The sequence below is a fragment of the Argentina silus genome (genome assembly GCF_951799395.1).
Source record: "Argentina silus genome assembly, chromosome: 10".
Classification (NCBI taxonomy): Eukaryota; Metazoa; Chordata; class Actinopteri; order Argentiniformes; family Argentinidae; genus Argentina; species Argentina silus.
The window spans coordinates 6,689,826-6,707,325 of record NC_139664.1 but is presented as its reverse complement, the minus strand read 5'-3'; the positions used below and the strand labels follow the sequence as shown (position 1 = coordinate 6,707,325).

The window sequence follows — 17,500 nt, the reverse complement described above, 5'->3', positions numbered from 1 at the left end:
AAATGCAGTCTTTCTGCAAACACTCATCTGGCCAGTGCAAAGCTCATATTGTTTTGCTATGTTAATGTAAAATTTAAAGGGATACTTCACTATTTTACACCTTATAGTCAGATGGTTCCTTACCTTGAAAGTAGTCTATAGGCCAGGATAAACTGTAATCCTGGTTGAGAGTTTACATAGCCACTAAATTGGAGTGATTGAGGAAGAACAAGTTCAACATTTGTGGCCAAATCACCTCAAAGTAACTTCCAACCAAGTCAGAGAGTTCATTTAAGGGGATGTGGTCACAAATGTTGAACTTTCTTTTATTCCCTAAAGACTCCCATAGTTTTTTTGTTTGCCGTGGCTGAAGTTAGCTGAAGTATACAGTGGCTATTTAGACAACTCTGAACGATGGATTACAATTTCTCCTGGCCCATAGACTACTTTCAAGGCAAGGAACCATCTGACTAAAAGTGGTAAAATAGTGAACTATCCCTTTAAAATGACAAAAGAGCAAATAATATACAGTAATATATGGAAATTATAGTGGCTGAATGAATTTCTTCAATTTCACTATAATGTCCATAATCTACACTGTAACCAGGAGCGTCCTGCATCGTGCCTGCATTTGATGCTGTGAGTAGCCACCACCTGTGGACATGCACACATGTGCACCATCTATCTATCAAATTATTATTTTCTCCATACTGCGGTGTCTCGGTTCTATATTATCTTCCATCACTATCTCTATCAGCAGAAGAGCCATACCTTCACTGGCTGACCTGTTAAGGCCTGATTGTCCTACAATGGTTAACTGCAACTGACCAGCAGTGTGTTGAAATTCCACTACAATCAGCTATTATGGCCCAACTGGTGTTTGTGAGTCCCAGAGTCAGTACCAATCTAGCCCCTTATGTGAGTTTCCCTCATTATCACAACCATACTCTCATCTCTCTACCTTACTTGAAGAGGGGCAGACTGAAGTTACCTTCAGTGGCTTGGTTGACCATATTCTTGTATAACTTTCCGCCACATCCAAGTAAGACGTGTGTTTATTTGTGCACATGTGTGATTGTTTCAGCGCATGTGGGTGCTTGTGGGTGCATGTTATGTCATCAATTGTTGTCATGACACAGTTGACAATATATTGTAATATATTGTATATTGTAAGCTAAAGAATTAGATTTCATGTTACACACACAACAGACTTGCAAGTCCTGCTCTAAATACATTCCTAACATAACCTAAACTAACCTAGTCCTGAAAATCATCAGTTTAGAACATTTGAAACACTTCCATTCCATACAGCTTTACCTAACTCTTGTGTAAGCCTTTCATGATTATTATTGTGTGATGATTGAAAATAGTGAAATTATTTTCTTTGAACAATAATGCATTTTGAATAATCACTTTAATAATACAAGAAAAAAAGATGATTAATCTACATATTCTAAAATCATTACTGTAAAATAATACAATATTCATTGCACAATCTTTCAACTTCCGTTTGAAACTAAACAAGTGACATCATCTTAAAATGCCCCTCATTTCTGTCTAGGTCCAGATAGGTTTAGTGTACAACTAACAACTTGTAACTGCAACAAACACTTGAAACGTTACAGTAAAATCCTGTCAACACACATACAACTTAAATCACATGGCAATATTCAAAACTGTTTGTCCACCACCCTGCTCCACATCAGACCCATAATGCCTCTCTCCATGGCCAGGCTGTGGCAGAGCGTAACTTTCGTTGCTGTCGCCTGGTTTCTTCCCATTAGCATCATAAAGCCTCAGGTTCCCTCCATTCACCCTCTAAACCATTAGTAGTCTCAACGGGACAGGGATTTGGGTCCACATAAAGTCTCTTCCCAAAATACCCCACCCACCTAACACAGGCACAATTTCACTGCTGTACCCCAAAAAAGACCACATTGATTTTAGAATTTGTTGTTTTATAAATAAATATCTAACTTCTGGGAACTGGGAACACTTTTGTCATACTGGTACTATTATAGTGATGGAGTATGATGGTTGACTGGTGTATTTGTGGACAGGTCCATTCTGGGTCTGATAAGGCCATGCTTCTCTGGCTGTGCTCCAAATGTCCTAGCTCGGGTAGTGATGTAACTTTTCCTTTTTTATTAATTTTTTTGCTTAATTTTACGGTTCTGTTTCACCTGGTATTTCTCTGGTATTTACCAGGGAAATCGGTGTTACCTGTCAAAGAGTTCAATAAAGTATGTGTTTATTAAGCAAATATTTTACGATGTAATTTAAAAAAAATATTACAATATTTTGTAAAAAGTGGGCTGTAAAATAACGCATAAACTGTTTCTTTACACTTTAATTTCAGGTTACAATGGTTTTTTTTGCAATGGATACAAATTAATGAATTTCCTAACCCTTTTTTTTTTTTTTTTTTTCTGGTATGTCTTTCTTCATTGACAAAAACCAGAAAAATCCAGTCCTTTCAAGTATCAGTGTTCATGAAAGAAAGTAGCCTATGTTAAAGAAGATAGTTGAGACATTTACGTGTGGGTACTGTATGCCAATCTGATAAAGGCATTTGAATTTTTCTAATCTGAAGATTGAATTGGATTTTTTTCTAAACATGAGGAGGTAGTTGATAGTATTGGGATTTGTCCATTGTCCGATACCGTGCTGAATGCAGGACATGTGACCTCACCCTGACCCCGCAGATGGTTTATTTGTCTAGTAAAGGTCAACCTCAGGAATGGAATTCTTTAGGGGGGAAAAGTCAACTATTCAAACTTTAGCTTTAGCTCTCCGTGTCTGATAGTTTATCATGTCGTGCATTATGATGATGTTTGAATAGTGGGTATAAAACCAGTTCCATTGTTCATAGATACATTTACAGTACATTTATTTCATAAATAAGGGCAAGGGCATCAGAACATTTTGACCCAGATTTAGAGCATTAGGCCTTGATAAATAATGGTCATTACTGTGGCTCCATTTGTAGAATATGACTGACAGCGACACCCACAATTGTAGATTGACATGAGCATGACTCAAGCATGTTCAGTTGAAACCCAAGGATGAGATGACTTCAAGTGTTGTAATTTTGTTTGGATATTCTAAGAATGTGCAGAGCCATGCCGAACATCCTAGGAATATCGGGAGGCCTTAAGAACAAGGAATTTGGGCCGAATATCGTGTTGTGTGTACGCAGCTTTATTGTGTGTATGTGAATGAATTGTACCTTAGAACAGTTGATCTATCTTCTCTGTCTTACCTGTAGTTGGACGTCTCCTCAAACATCTTGTCCCGTCCCTCTTTAAACAGCAACAACGCCCTGTCTGTCTTATCCAGCAGGTGCCTAATGTGAACTCTCAGGTACTCCCCCTCATCCCCCCGGGGTACCTGCCCCCCCGCCGCCGACCCGGAACCGCCTGCGGACCCCCGATAGGGCTCCCACACCTGGGTGAGCAGCGTGGCTGTCTCTGAGACCACCTCGGGCAGGTATGGTGGGCTGTTCTTCAGGCCCAGTCTGGGGTTGGTGCACAGTCTGTGGAGCTTGTCCAGTCTCTTCAGGGTCTTGTCCACCAGCCTGCGGTCGGCACTGCTGGGAGGCTGGGAGGAACCGGGCTTCAGGCTTCGGTCCGATCCCGCCCCACCACCTGCTGTCGCCATTGTCCAGGTTCAGTTGTGCTGCTGTGAGGCCTGGTTGTGTTGTTGTGTACTGTCCTAGTGGGATCACTATGCAGTATGTGTTGAGAGTGCAGCCTGTCTGTTAGTTTGTCTGTGTATAGCACCACAGTGACAGTTGAATGAGGGAGTGGTTAAGTTTAGAAGTCTGTCTGTCTGTCTATCTGTCAGCAGAATGGTGTGAGAGGTCAATCTGTCTGTCAGAAAAGAGCAGTCAGAAAAGAGCAGAAAAGAAAGGTCAATCTGTCTGTCTGAAAAGAGTTTGTCTGTGTGTGTCTGTGGGTGTTTGTGAATATGTGCATCTGAAAAAAATGCCCAGCTGTTTAAGTTAAGTGTGTGGACGCTTTGGCAAATATCATTGTTACTGTGTTTGAGTGACAGCTTGAGTTGAAAATGGCACACTTTAGCTACCTTCAGCGGCGTTACCCAGTAATCCAAAACATAATCCGATAACATCACATAATCCAGACAAAGAGCATGGGAAAATATCGTTGTCCAAAAAAAAAGAAGAGACGAGCACTATCAAGGGGTGGTGGTGAGATGTTTTGTCCAGAACGGGGCAAAACAAAATCTCTCAGAACTGTTTACACGTTTCCATCCCGACACGTTATTAGTCATGTCCAAAGTTCATGATTCCTCGTTTTCTCAAGTTAGTTCTTAAAAAAATAGCCACAGTTTTCAGAAACAGTCTCTCTCCTTTCCATTTTCAGAGTGTAAAGAGGACAAACTGAGAGACTGAGAGAAAGAATGAGAAAGAGAGAGAGAGAGAGAGAGAGAGAGAGAGAGCAAGGGAGGGCTCAAGACAGACAAATAGCCACTCACCCCCCCTAAACAATCTCAACCCCCCTTCTCTCCACTCCCTCTTACTCACCGCTTCACGCTCTCATTGTCAGGCACTATCTCTCTCTATATCTCATGAGGCGTAACTGTCTGTGATCACATCAGTAACATTCAAATGTGTTGCCTCAGAAATAGACCCCAGGTTCTCAGTCAGGACGTCTCTGCTCAGAGGGCTGCTCTGCTGAAGCACAGTGGAAACATGCTCTCTGTCTCTGGCTTGCTCTGGCTGCCCTTCTGTCTCTTTCTCTCTCCCTCTCCCTCTATCTCTCTCTCTCTCTCTCTCTCTCTCTCTCTCCCTCCCTCCCTCCCTCTCTCTCTTTTGTGTCACTCTTTCATGCTCACTCTCTCGCTCTCTCTTTGAGGGGTTTCCGGGTATAGCAGCCAGACAAACAGGTTTGTTTTCTTTGTGCTGCGAAGGCAGAGCAAGCCTAAGAGAGGTGTGGGCTCAGAGGTAACCGATTACTGAGAAAGGTGGAGGGAAGAAGAAGCAGGGGATTCCCAGAAGGAACGTGTGAGGTGGTTGTGTATAGAGAGTAGAGAACAGAGAGAGAGAGAGAGAGACACGGTAGACAGAGGGATAGAGCGAGAGAATAGATGTCATAGTAAAGAGAGAGAGAGAGAGAGAGAGAGAGAGAGAGAGAGAGAGAGAGACAATAGTTATCATAGTAAGAAAGAGAGTGAATAGTTATCATAGTAAGAGAGAGAGGTGAGTGGAAAATGATTGTTAATGTTTCATGTTCCCTCCCCGTTCTCTTTTAATGGGTCTATGAAGCCCAACACAAAAGAGATGGACATCACCTCTGTCTAATACAACATAGAGTGAACCACAGAACTCACATGCAGCTACGCTAGGATTACTTCCCTTTTAGGCGTACCACTATTGTTTCCTGTTGTAGTAACGTGTGTGAAATGACTAAACCAGAGTAGAAGGTGAGATCCATTGGTTGTGTTTCAAAGATTTCCTTTAAGAGTTAAGTCTGTTTCACTTGGTCTCTACTGCCAGCCAGTGGTAGAGAGTGTATCTACATTGGCATGGTAAAATAACTACTCGGTTCCTCCAATATACACATGAGGGCGACACTGACATACTGGTTCACAATCTGAACATGATCATATTAACAATACAGTATATGATATATACCCATTGATTCTCAAATAATATGACTCATAAATAGAACAACAGTCTTTTCTTATTATAACCCAAAATATAAGTTTTTTTTTAAATTTTATTTAATTGTAAGTAAACATTTTTAAAGAAACCATGTATAGCTTTAAAATAAAAATGTAAAATGATAATTGTGCCAGTCCTTGCATCCAGAGCTCTGTCTATGAATTTGAAAGTGATCACATTTTCCAACCTTGTACGAAAACTAGTGGTGGGCCACCCATTTGGCTGAAAAAAGGATTGCATCTTTAGTACAGAATTATTTGATTATCCACTGGCAGTTCTGGACATAATCTGGAATATTTCAATGGGTTAAAACATGTCTAATACGGCAAAATTGACTCGTTTACACTTAAGGGACTTCATTGTCACATTCAGCAGCTGTGTGTCGGTGGAACTACTGTAATGCTATGGCACACAGGCCTACCCGCTACACTAAAACATGAATCATCATTTTAAATTGTCCCGTTTATTTTCACTGCCTTGTCGTTGCTGCATACTTCTCCAGTTCACCGTCAGATTCAGTTTGATTGTGCAGTGATGTCGAATGGCACTAGATGTCCCCATTTCAGTGTATCTGTGTGTTCCCTCCTTCGCTGCTATCTGTGACAAGCTTTATACATTCACACCTACATTACCTTCAACCACATGACCTTCTTGACAACACAGCCCTGTTTTTACCATTATTATCTTTGCCCCGGCCTGCCCTGTTTTGCATATTGAAAAAATTACTGTAAAGACCCTGCATTTACAATGACGTGTGTATATAGGTGTGCGTGTGTGCGTGCATGTGCCAACTCTTATTTTACTTTTTATTTTTATTCTATCAGATATGTCTATTTTTTTTTTTTGTTATTCTATTATTCTATTGTCACTTTATTTTGTTGTTGTTGTTTGTGATGTGAGCTGCTGTAACGCCTTAATTTCCCCACAGGGATCAATAAAGTACCTATCTATCTATCTATCTATCTATCTATCTATCTATCTATCTATCTATCTATCTATCTATCTATCTATCTATCTATCTATCTATCTATCTATCTTGAGCCTGACACAAAGGACTTAAAACCTATTGAAGCACAAGCCTTATGTTATCTTAGGTTTTCTCAATCAATTCATGATTATATTTTATATGTGGAAATTCTTCACTTGACTGCATACAGGTTGCATAAAGGCCTATCAATGATGTTAGTAACACTTTACTTACAATTACAAAGCATACAGCCCACAACCAGGCCCAAGGGACAGCTCACTATAGGACGACCCAGCAGCTGCACAACATGTTAGCACAGGGTCTAGAGGGTGTTTGTTTACATGGTGTTTTAGGGACTTTAGACATCAAGTTTGCCGTTGGTCGTTTTTTTCCACACTTCGAGATATCTCAGGAAAGTCCCAAATTGACCCTGGTAACTCAAAACTCAGCTGAGGGCGGGGGAAGACAGGGTTGGATGAAAGTGGGGTGAAGAGTATGGACATGATAAAGTCTAACTGTTTGTGAGTGTGTGTGTGTGTGTGTGTGTGTGTGTGTGTGTGTGTCTGTCTGTCTGTCTGTCTGTGTGTGTGTGTGTGTGTGTGTGTGTGTGTGTGTGTGTGTGTGTGTGTGTGTGTGTGTGTGTGAGTGTGTGTGTGTGTGTGTGTGTGTGTGTGTGTGTGTGTGTGTGTGTGTGTGTGTGTGTGTGTGTGTGTGTGTGTTTATCTATAACTTTATGGGGTAACTTTATGAAGAGGCAGACCACTAAATCAGGCTGCCTTGCTGTTGGGAAATGTGTATGACAAGAGATCAGATGATAGTCAGAGAGGTCAACTAAAGGACAGCATTGGCATCGGGCTCTATACAGTCAGTCTATCGCGTAAATTTGGCAGTGACACAATCACCCATGCAGTCACAGCCACAGGATGGGTTCATTCCCGATTACAACTGAGGGGAGAACCCCGCGCGGAGTCTCTACCCCGGAAAGCTCCAGCCAAACACAAGCGACATGATAACGTCTGGAGGCAAAACCAAACAAGTCCACCAAAGATGCATCCAGAACACTATTCGATTGATAGATTAGATCACATGCAAAAGCCGTTTCCTCAAATCCCCACGGTGCCAAACGCCATGAATGCGTTCCATGCAGAGAATTAGGCTACAAGAAATATGTAGCCTAACATTGATTATTTCTCAGCAAAGCCCTGAATAATGTTGATGAAAAGAGCACGTTGGCATCACTGACACCTCACCTTGTATGAAACGGTTGGCACATATCCAGGAACAGACACACGAAACAGATAACGGGTATATCATGAAAAGTAATCAAATATATAAATCCCTATGGGTAGAGTCGGAGTCGTCAGAGTCGCCTTGTTTCAGTTTTGAAACCGGAACTTAAAGGGTTAATACTGCTCATAAAAAGGGAAAGCCCCATTTCCTAATGAGAGCGAAAGACAGACAGAGAGAACACTAGTTGATACAATACAATAAAAGCAGAGACGCAATACTGAGTGCTTACTTTCCTCACGTACCTGTTACTGTATATTGCAGGTGTATTAGCTTACTTCTAGTTAGCAAAAGTAGTTTCTCCAGTTATATTTATCATATACTGGACATTTGCCATTGTCAATTGCGTAATTATTTTGTATGAAGAAACTTAAAGTACAATTTGCATTATTTTAAATTAGTCATCTGGATTTTTTAAATTACTTTTCATATTCTGTGAGCTAGTTAGGCTAGTGAGCACCGAAGTCATAAGGGCCATGTATGTGCTGGCATGGCAAATAGACTAACAATATCAATGTCTCTATGCAAAACCAATTCTGGATACTGTCGTTGAGATGGGACTGACTTCTGCATCATAATTGTGAACTATGTGTTGAAACGCCAAACACCTGTGGTTGACTTCAGGTAACCGCCGAGTGTTCATGCCGAGGTTCATGACCATGAACGGTCACCAGACTGTTGCCACAGCACCGCTGGATCTGCGCACCACAACCCGGGAGCGCGGTGGAAGCGGGGGAGACAGGTCTCCCGGCGACAAAGGTCGCTCCAGGGACATCGTAGAGCTGTCAGTGGAGTCGCCAGCTGCCCCACGCACAGCGGCATCAAACCTGGGAAATGGAAAGAGTCCCACTGCGGAGGTGCAGGAGGATCCTTGTGGATCATCGTTCGTGAAACCTCCCACGAACATTGGCAACGCTGCTGTCCCGGACACGAAACACTCTCCCTTAGAACACTGTCCGCGACTGGATCCACATTCTCCAAAATGTGCAGCGAACTCTTCGAACACCGCTACAACAGACGAACACACACAATCTTCTTTGAAGCTTCCCTTTAGGAAACGACGGTTTCCTGTCGCGTGGGAGAGCCCGGGACAGTCGCAAATCCCACTCGGGAGGGAAGAGCGCTTATCAACCGAGGAAACCACGGAGTTGATCCGGAGACCACCAAAGGTTTTAAAAAGAGACGAGCCTGACGGGAGGGGTTGCCTGGTGCCGGTGGCACCAAGGCGCTTGTCCGCCGCCAGTGGCTTTGAAGAAAGACAACAGAGCCCATTGCAATCATTTAATCATTACTGTAAGTTAAAGTTGTTGACATTTTTAAAATGACATCTAAAATGGTTACTATAGCATAACACACGACAGGCAAATGGGCTATAGAATGTCACAGTTGAAGAAAATAATGACATTGCTTATTGAATGCAGACCTTGATATTGATCATTCAGTTTTATTTTCTTCTCTTAATATAGAGCAAAATACCTCTTTATGATATTTATTAAATGAATGAGACTCACACACACAAAAGATTGCGCAGTCTTGGTTTGCCTTGTCATTGAGAAAATGTTTTGCCAGCTATCCCAGTGAACACAGCAATCTGATAACAGATTTACCCAACCAAGTGTCAATGGTCAACTTTGAGAATTGCCAGTCCCTGTTCCAACATGGGCTACAGAACAATTGTGTAATTAGAATTTGCTGTTATTGCTCTCTAAACTAAAGGATACGCTGTAATTGTAGATACTCTAACAACACAGCACACAACCTTCACTTGCTCAATCTCTCCATCTCTCATTCTGTAACTGTGTGTGTGCAAATCTTCTTGCGATAACAGCCAGTCAACTTCCTGTGCTCGGGTCAAAAAAAAAAAAAACAGATTGGCATGTGTATCTCTTCATCCTCCCCCCCTCTCTCTCTCTCAGGTCGCCACCCTGGGTACTCAGTCTACCACTGGCCTCACATGTCACCTAACATGGCACCCGTGATCGTAAACATCCCAGTCCCACACACCATCCACCCGTCGGAGCAAGCCGAACACCTGCTGGCTGATGTTGCCCTGGCAACGCACCAAGACGACGACGGCGACACGTATGTTTTCATTTTTCAAGTGGTAGATGCACATGTCTTTTGCAATCAAATCCCAGGCCACTCTGAAAATGCAGTGTAGTGCATGCAGAGTCCTATAGAGATGCATTGCACACTACACACTACATAGAGCACACTACAGGCCGTATAGAGGGGTCCTAGTGGGATACACACTACTCACACACACTTCTCCTTGGCCGCTGCATTTGCTTGTTCTCAGATCTTTTTGGAACTGGAATCAGTCAATTCAAGTCTTTGGCTTCTGAGTCGACACATAATCAGGTATACTAGACTAGTTTTTGGCTCAACATCAAGGTAAAAAATCAGTAGGTAAAGTAGCCTACTAGTAATACTACTACTACTACTACTACTACTACTGCTACGTCTACTACTATGGCCCAACAGAGGGTCCCTCACTGAACCTAGCCCCTGCTGTGGATCGAAGTAGCCATGGACTGATCCGTTAGCTATGCGTTGAAGGGTGTCTGTGTGATATGAGTTGTGTTTGTTTGTTTTAAGGTCTATGACTCACCTGGACTCTGGGAGGTGGATGCTGATATCACAGTGGGGGAGGGGTGGGGTGTGGTGCATGTACCAATAACCCACCACATTCTTTACTGTTGTTTCACTTCCTATGTGAGCCCAGGCCGTGATCTCGGTCGGTAATGATTCATGGAGTTCTGTTCTGCTCCACTAGGAAAGTGTGTCACTGGGGGAACAGAACCCCTGTGACCTGTACTGTATGTGGCTTAGTCTCTCTGTGTGTGTGTGTGTGTGTGTGTGTGTGTGTGTGTGTGTGTGTGTGTGTGTGTGTGTGTGTGTGTGTGTGTGTGTGTGTGTGTGTGTGTGCGTGCGTGCGTGTTTGCTGGTCTCTAAGTGAAGAGGGCTCATAAGACAGAAAGTGAGTTTGAGTAATCTAGTCTCTAGGGGGTCAAAATGAGAGTTTAGGCTCTAGGGTATTGAGGTGGGTGTTATGCTATAAACCACATATACATACTGCACAAACCTCTGCCTTAATGCATGAATACACTTTCTCTTCCTTTAACACCTACGCCCCTAATTCTATACTAACAGAAAGGTCAGGATGACACAAACACACATTTGTTCTACAGGCCGTCCAGGAATGCATTGTCATGTTGCTGTAGTTTCATCGTTGAATGCCAATGTCATTTGCATCCCTCCAGAATAAACGCATGACTGAATAACATGTGATTCAGAGCCTAGGGACCAGCACCGAAATCAATCATGATCAAACCATATTTACATGGGTTCTGTGGTACCAAAAAGGATTCTTCGGCTGTCCCTGTAGAGGAGTCCCTTTGAAGAACCTGTTTTTGGTGCTCTCTGTAGAAAAGGTTCTGCATGGCACCAAAATGGGTTCTAGGCCTATATGGCACCTTTCTTCAAAAGGGTTATTCTACAGGGACAGCCGAAGAACCTGTTTTTCCAAAGAGATATAGTAAATCTAAATAATAGTATGACAGGACGTGCATTTATGAGAATGTATGTAAATGTGCATTTCAGTTCTAGGAAGTGTTTTTTCAAATGTTTATGAAAGATGTATAAATAGCCTAAACCGTGAATAAATTGGTATGTGAACTTAGAATTAGAACTTGAATTAGTCAAAGTCAAACCATGCTTAGGCCTGTAGTTGTCTGTGTCAACAACAGCACCTGAAGTCTCGCCACTTGCTGAAGTGTCACTACCTGGCTTGTACTTACTTGTTGCATTGTGGTTCCTGGTCTGTCTGAAAACAATATGACATTTCAACAGAAAGAGAGCTCATCAGTGTGTGGTTATTTGTGTGTGTGTCTGTGTCTGTGTGTGTGTGTGTGTGTGTGTGTGTGTGTGTGTGTGTGTGTGTGTGTGTGTGTGTGTGTACATGCTTACGTCAATGGGGTGTTGATCCCCGGTTCTCAGCGCCTTTAAGCCCCTCAGTTTCGGGAAAACCTGTGAGCGTGTGCCTCTAAAATGTGTGTCTGTGGTTTTCTCAGGTGTCTCGGCGTCTCTCTCTTTTCTTCTTTTTTCTCTCTCAGTGTTTTTAAATGAATGGGCTCAAAAACCCAAACATCCGCTCCCCACTTCCTCATTTACCGCTTTCTCTCTATCTTCCTCATCCATCTCTCTCTCTCTCTCTCTCTCTCTCTCTCTCTCTAGCTCTCTCTCTCTCTCTCTCTCTATCTCCCTCATCCACCTCTCTCTCTCTCCCTCTCTCTCTCTCTCTCTTACTCACTCTCTCTCACTGTCTCCCCTCCCCTCCATATCTCTAACACACACCTTTTTTTCACAAACTGTACTCTCTGTATACTATCCATCTAGCTGTCCATCACCCATTCTTGGCTGAGAGCCGTGTGCATGGTCGACTGAAGTGCCATGTCACAAGCACAGAGCGATGGGTCTTTAGAACAAAGGTACACGGAGAGGTGGCCTTAAAGGGATAGTTCACTTGTGTTTGTTCATGTTAAGGTTAGCTGCAGTTAGTAGTGGCTCTTTCAACAACTCTGAGCAATGGTTCCCCCTGGCCGATGGAATACTTTTAGGGTAAGGAACGATCTGACCATCTGATGTGGGCTTAGGTGGGATGTTGTACAGCACCTCCCTGAACAGTTCTTGGCAACCCATCAGCTATATAGTATGCCCAACTGGTTTGTCTGTCACCTGGGACAGTATCACCAGGTACATACTGTCAGATCTGCAAATATCAGATATGTAGGTCGCGGAAGAATTGTCAAATAGAATGTTGATGGCCATCATACTTCCATAGCCCTATAAGGCTAACAGGTTAGCGGACTAAGAGACTATGACTAACATACACATCATCTCTCCGCTGGTCCCCTGGCCACATGGGGATGTAAGGCCTCTCTTCCTCCAAACAGGATACATGTACTGCCTTCGTCTTGCTCTCTCTCTCTCTCTCTCTCTCTCTCTCTCTTTCTCTTTCTCTCTCTCTCTCTCTCACCATCTCTGTAGGGCTGTCTGGGGCTGCGGTCTGCCTCACTTCCAGGAACAGGCGAGAGCACAGTTTCATCTTGAGAGAAAGAGAGAGAGAGGGAGAGAGATAGAGAGAGATAAAGAGGGAGGGAGGGATCAAGTGTGAGGTTCTCATCATTTACACTGAAGGAGACACCTGTTACAAGGTTAGCTATAGTATGTGATGAGAAATCTATGAGGACTATTAGGTGAAGCACCTGGCAAATAGCTGAGAGCATTATTTAATCTAAACTGTCACTAGATTTCTTTTTGAAGAATGTCATTCTGAAACACAAGAATACACGTTTGGAATAATGTATGCAACAAATAAGAAATAGACCCAATTATAGTATGTGTGAATCCATACGTTTTTCTCACTGCATGGGAACAGTAATGATGTTCGACTCAAACCAGAAGTACCGGATACAGCTTTTGATTGAACATGGCCTGACACGGTGCTAATCTATTGAGATGGTGGGGCTTTTTTAGGCAAATTGGGACTGTGTTGTGAAAAGACCAGATTCTGTCCACAGATAAACATGCATCTATGGTGGGGTATATTTGTCCTGCCTGTGACGATGGGTTGTGACCTCACTTACAGGAAGGGGGACCAGCAAGGGAAGAACCGGCACACACGGTCAAACACAAGTTCTGCTTTTCAGCCTGAACAGATGACTGAGTCGCGTTGCTGTACTGTACTGTGCAGCTGTTCCAGGCAGGTCCAGGCCTGACGTACGTGTGTGCGTGTGGGTGTGTGTGTTTGTGTGTGTTTGTGTGTGTGTGTGTGTGTGTGTGTGTGTGTGTGTGTGTGTGTGTGTGTGTGTGTGTGTGTGTAAGTGTAGAACACTATCCCACATATCACTTTACTCTTCCCTTCTCTATCTATTTGCCAGTTTGCCACTATCACTCATGCGGTCGCTCTTCATCTACCTCTGTCAGTAGCGAGTTTGTTACTGTACACTACACACCTGCATGGAGTTAGACAGGTGGACCCATCCATTGCTATGGGGAAGTTATGATTTTTTTCAAAAGTATTATCATATGGAGAGATTTAGACTTGCTGAAATGTATCAGACATGAGAACAGACTGAAGACAGGTTGATTTGACTGACATGGAGGTCCTACATGGACGAGAGGGATTGCGATTTGGCTGTTTACTTTGACATCAGCCAAGTAGCCAATCATGCTTTGTGAAATATAGGCTGTGTGAGACCAGATTCGCATATCCACACACCTGCATCATTCCTTTGTTGTTTTGTGAAAGAGGTGTGTGTGTGTGTAAATAGAACAAATCTGCATAATATGATTAAGGATGACTGCTGTCTCCTTATTGGCTTACAATCTTATGATTTATATTTGGTTTATATTTGGAACACGCTGAACTGTTGAATTGTAATTGCCTTTAAGTGCTGGTTGTATGAGAGTATGAGATCTGCCCAAGTTCATATGGTTGAAACATATTCTGTTCAAACATGCCCATCAGGGAGAATTTGAATATATCGACTTGGCACTCAAAGGTTATGCGAATAAATCTCAAGATGTTATGATGACTGATCAGATTTTTCCGACATTAGTTGTTGACATTTCTTACCTGTTTTCATACTTTGACATGAATGCCAAGGCTTTTCTGGCTCACAGACTAATGTTAGCTATGAGGAGGAGGAGTGTATGACCTGCCAACTCACATTGTAAACTCACCGTTTGTATTGCGTCTATAGCATTTGTGATCAGAATAGTAAAGCAACACATTTTTTAATGAAAGATGCAGGCAATAGAAACTTTACTGATAAGATTCTGTGTAAAAGACTAACTGTCAAATAATTGTTATTTTTTGAGTGTTGATTCAAGGAATGCTTCTTCTTCTTCTACCTCTTATCACCTCCCTCCTTTATATAAATATTTAGCTCTGCTCTCTGAATTTTCACATTTTTCATAACAAGTCAGTGAACATTAATATATCTTGAATTTACTTTATCTTTAATTTTTATCTTGAAGGTACAAAACATTCTTCTTTCAGATAATATTAATCGGTTTACATGAAAGATAACAGAAAAGGAAGTTATGAAAGACTTTCATTACTGTAAATTTGTGCTGAGCACAATTTCTTAGTAAGTCTTTTAACTTGTTCTCTAGAAACGTCCCTACCCAATTTCCTGTTGTAAACGTTCTCTCTTCAACTGTATGATATTCACTGGAGGATGCTGAGAGAAATAGAGAAAAAACACACACAGAAAGCCCCTAATAGAGACCATAATGTGATGCTTTAATGGTGATTATCTCAACAGAGAGAGAGAGAGCTGTGACATTGTCATTGACGACAGGATATGACATCAAACCAAAGTAGTACTGGAAGCTGCTTCTGGCAAAAAAAAAAAAAAAAAAAAAAAAGAGATTTTATTGAGAACCCCTCTCTGTTTTCTGTTCCTTGTCCCAAGTTTTGGCCTCTGTTCTTTCATTTTACATATCAGGCATAGATAGTGGTTTCCGTTTTTGCTTTGATACGTATCTGACATGTGGTGAGTCATGTAGCCTAGTGTCATTCAGCCCAACTGCCAGTGGGGTAATTAGGTTGTAAGTCAAGGAAAGTTGGCCAGACTAGTTAGTCTAACTCTTTCAGTCATCCAATGTGTAGATTAGCCTGTATTCCAGATTATTGTATAGGCTGAATGTGTAAGAACTCATCCTCAATTCATGCGCATGCCAACAAACATGGTAGTTGTGTACATATTGGTTTCACCATTCAGAAATTACAACACTTCTTATGCAGTCCCCCAGTTTCAGGCTACCCAAAAATGAAAAAAAGTCAAAATTAAGCAGTCATGTTTAGTATTTGGTGGACAATCCTTTGCATACAATAACTGCATGAAGTCTGCGACCCATGGACCCCACCAGACACTGGGTGTCTTCTCTGGTGATCCTCTGCCAGGCTTGTACTGCAGCCATCTTCAGTTGCCTAAAATCTTATTATCAGGAAATGAAATGCATGTTAAATTGGAGATGAAGATTAACTTGGCCAGTCAAGAACTTTACACTTGTTTGGCCATGAAAAACTTCCTAGTTGCTATCTGTTCAGGCAGTATGTTTTGGGCTATTGTCTTACTGTATGATGAAGCGCCATCAGGCATTTGCTTGTATTTGAGCAGTCAAGATGTTTCTGTACATTTCAGAATACAGTCTGCTGCTGCCATCAGCAGTTACATTATCAATTAAGACAAGTTAGCAAGTTCTCGTGGCAGCTATACATGCCCTAACATTAACACCCCCTCCACCATGTTTCGCAGATCAGGTGGTATGTTGTAAATCTTCGGCAGATCCTTTTTTTTTTCCAAACTTTCCACTTGCTATCACTCTGGTACATAATAATATTAATCTGATCTGTCCACAAGACCTTATAGGTATTTTTTAACAAACTGTACGTTTTGTGATTTGCCCTTTGCAGTGAAGTGTCTGTAGTTCAGCTGATGACATGTTCTGCGGATGGTAGTCTCTGACACATTCACACCTCGACATTACTTTTGGGTACCCTGAAATAGGGGGACTATGCATAAAAAGTGTTGTAATTTCTGAATGGTGAAACCAATATGTACACAAATACATCAAATAAAAGCAGAGAATTTCTACTTTAACCTAACAGGTTTGATTTCAAATCGAGTGTAGAGCCAAAAGAAGAAAAAATGCTTCACTGTCCCATTACTTACGTAACGCACTGTATTTGTGCATCTTATCACACATAAGACAGTCGGACTCCATCACAACATTCAAGTCCCAACTCAAAACCCACCTGTTCAAACTGGCATACTATCTTTAAATTGGACACTCTGCACTTCACTTGTTTTTATCTTGATGTGTTGTTTGTTTTGTTTTTAATGATTGATGTCATGCTTTTGCTTTTGCTTCTCTTCTGTAAGGTGACCTTGGGTGACCTGAAAGGCGCCTCCAAATAAAATGCATCATTATTATTATTATTATTATCTACTGTACATGTCTAGGCAACACTTGTTTGTGTGTGTGTGTGTGTGTGTGTGTGTGTGTATGTGTACACATGTAGGTCTAAGCTGTTTTTATCTATAGGTTTTCTAATAATGATGTGTGTATGTGTGTGTGTTTGTTGCAGTGCTCTTCACATCGCTGTGGTGCAGGGGCAGGAAGCTCTGGTCAACACACTGATCCACCTGCTGAGGCTGGCTCACAAAGACCTGGACATCTACAACAACCTGAGACAGGTGAGAGAGAGAGAGAGAGAGAGAGAGAGAGAGAGAGAGAAAGAGAGAGAGAGAGAGAGAGAAAGAGAGAGAGAGAGAGAGAAAGAGAGAGAAAGAGAGAGAGAGAGCAACATGGCAGTGTATTGACTCAGCAGGCAGGGGCTGCTGAGTCAAGCTGACACCCTTCTTTTTTTGGGAACAATCGTTTTTTATTGAAGACAAAGTGGTTCATACACAGTTACAATAACAGTTTCAACAGACCCCCATCCTCCCTTGCTGACACCCTTCTTCTGACTCTGCAGTTCTGTGTAACCAGTTTGAGCCACACAC

The 17,500-nt window shown here is 42.1% G+C and overlaps 2 protein-coding genes across 4 annotated transcripts in view; one reads left to right on the top strand and one right to left on the bottom strand.

Annotated features, from left to right (window-relative positions):
* The window catches only part of cblc (Cbl proto-oncogene C, E3 ubiquitin protein ligase), an 11,108-nt gene extending 6,358 nt beyond the window's left edge, over positions 1-4,750 (bottom strand). For 2 of the 3 annotated variants that reach the window (XM_083679678.1, XM_083679680.1), the window contains exon 1: positions 3,242-4,750. In XM_083679678.1, coding sequence (XP_083535804.1) covers positions 3,242-3,639 — 398 coding nt within the window. In that variant the 5' untranslated portion in view covers positions 3,640-4,750. The remainder of the gene's footprint in view (positions 1-3,241) is intronic. The other variant, XM_083679679.1, reaches the window with a different exon arrangement.
* Positions 4,751-8,067: 3,317 nt separating this feature from the next.
* Positions 8,068-17,500, top strand: part of bcl3 (BCL3 transcription coactivator) — a 17,661-nt gene continuing 8,228 nt past the window's right edge. The window contains exons 1-3 of the mRNA XM_083679712.1: positions 8,068-9,212; positions 9,836-10,001; positions 17,083-17,191. Of these exons, the coding sequence (XP_083535838.1) occupies positions 8,561-9,212; positions 9,836-10,001; positions 17,083-17,191 (927 nt within the window). The 5' untranslated portion in view covers positions 8,068-8,560. The remainder of the gene's footprint in view (positions 9,213-9,835; positions 10,002-17,082; positions 17,192-17,500) is intronic.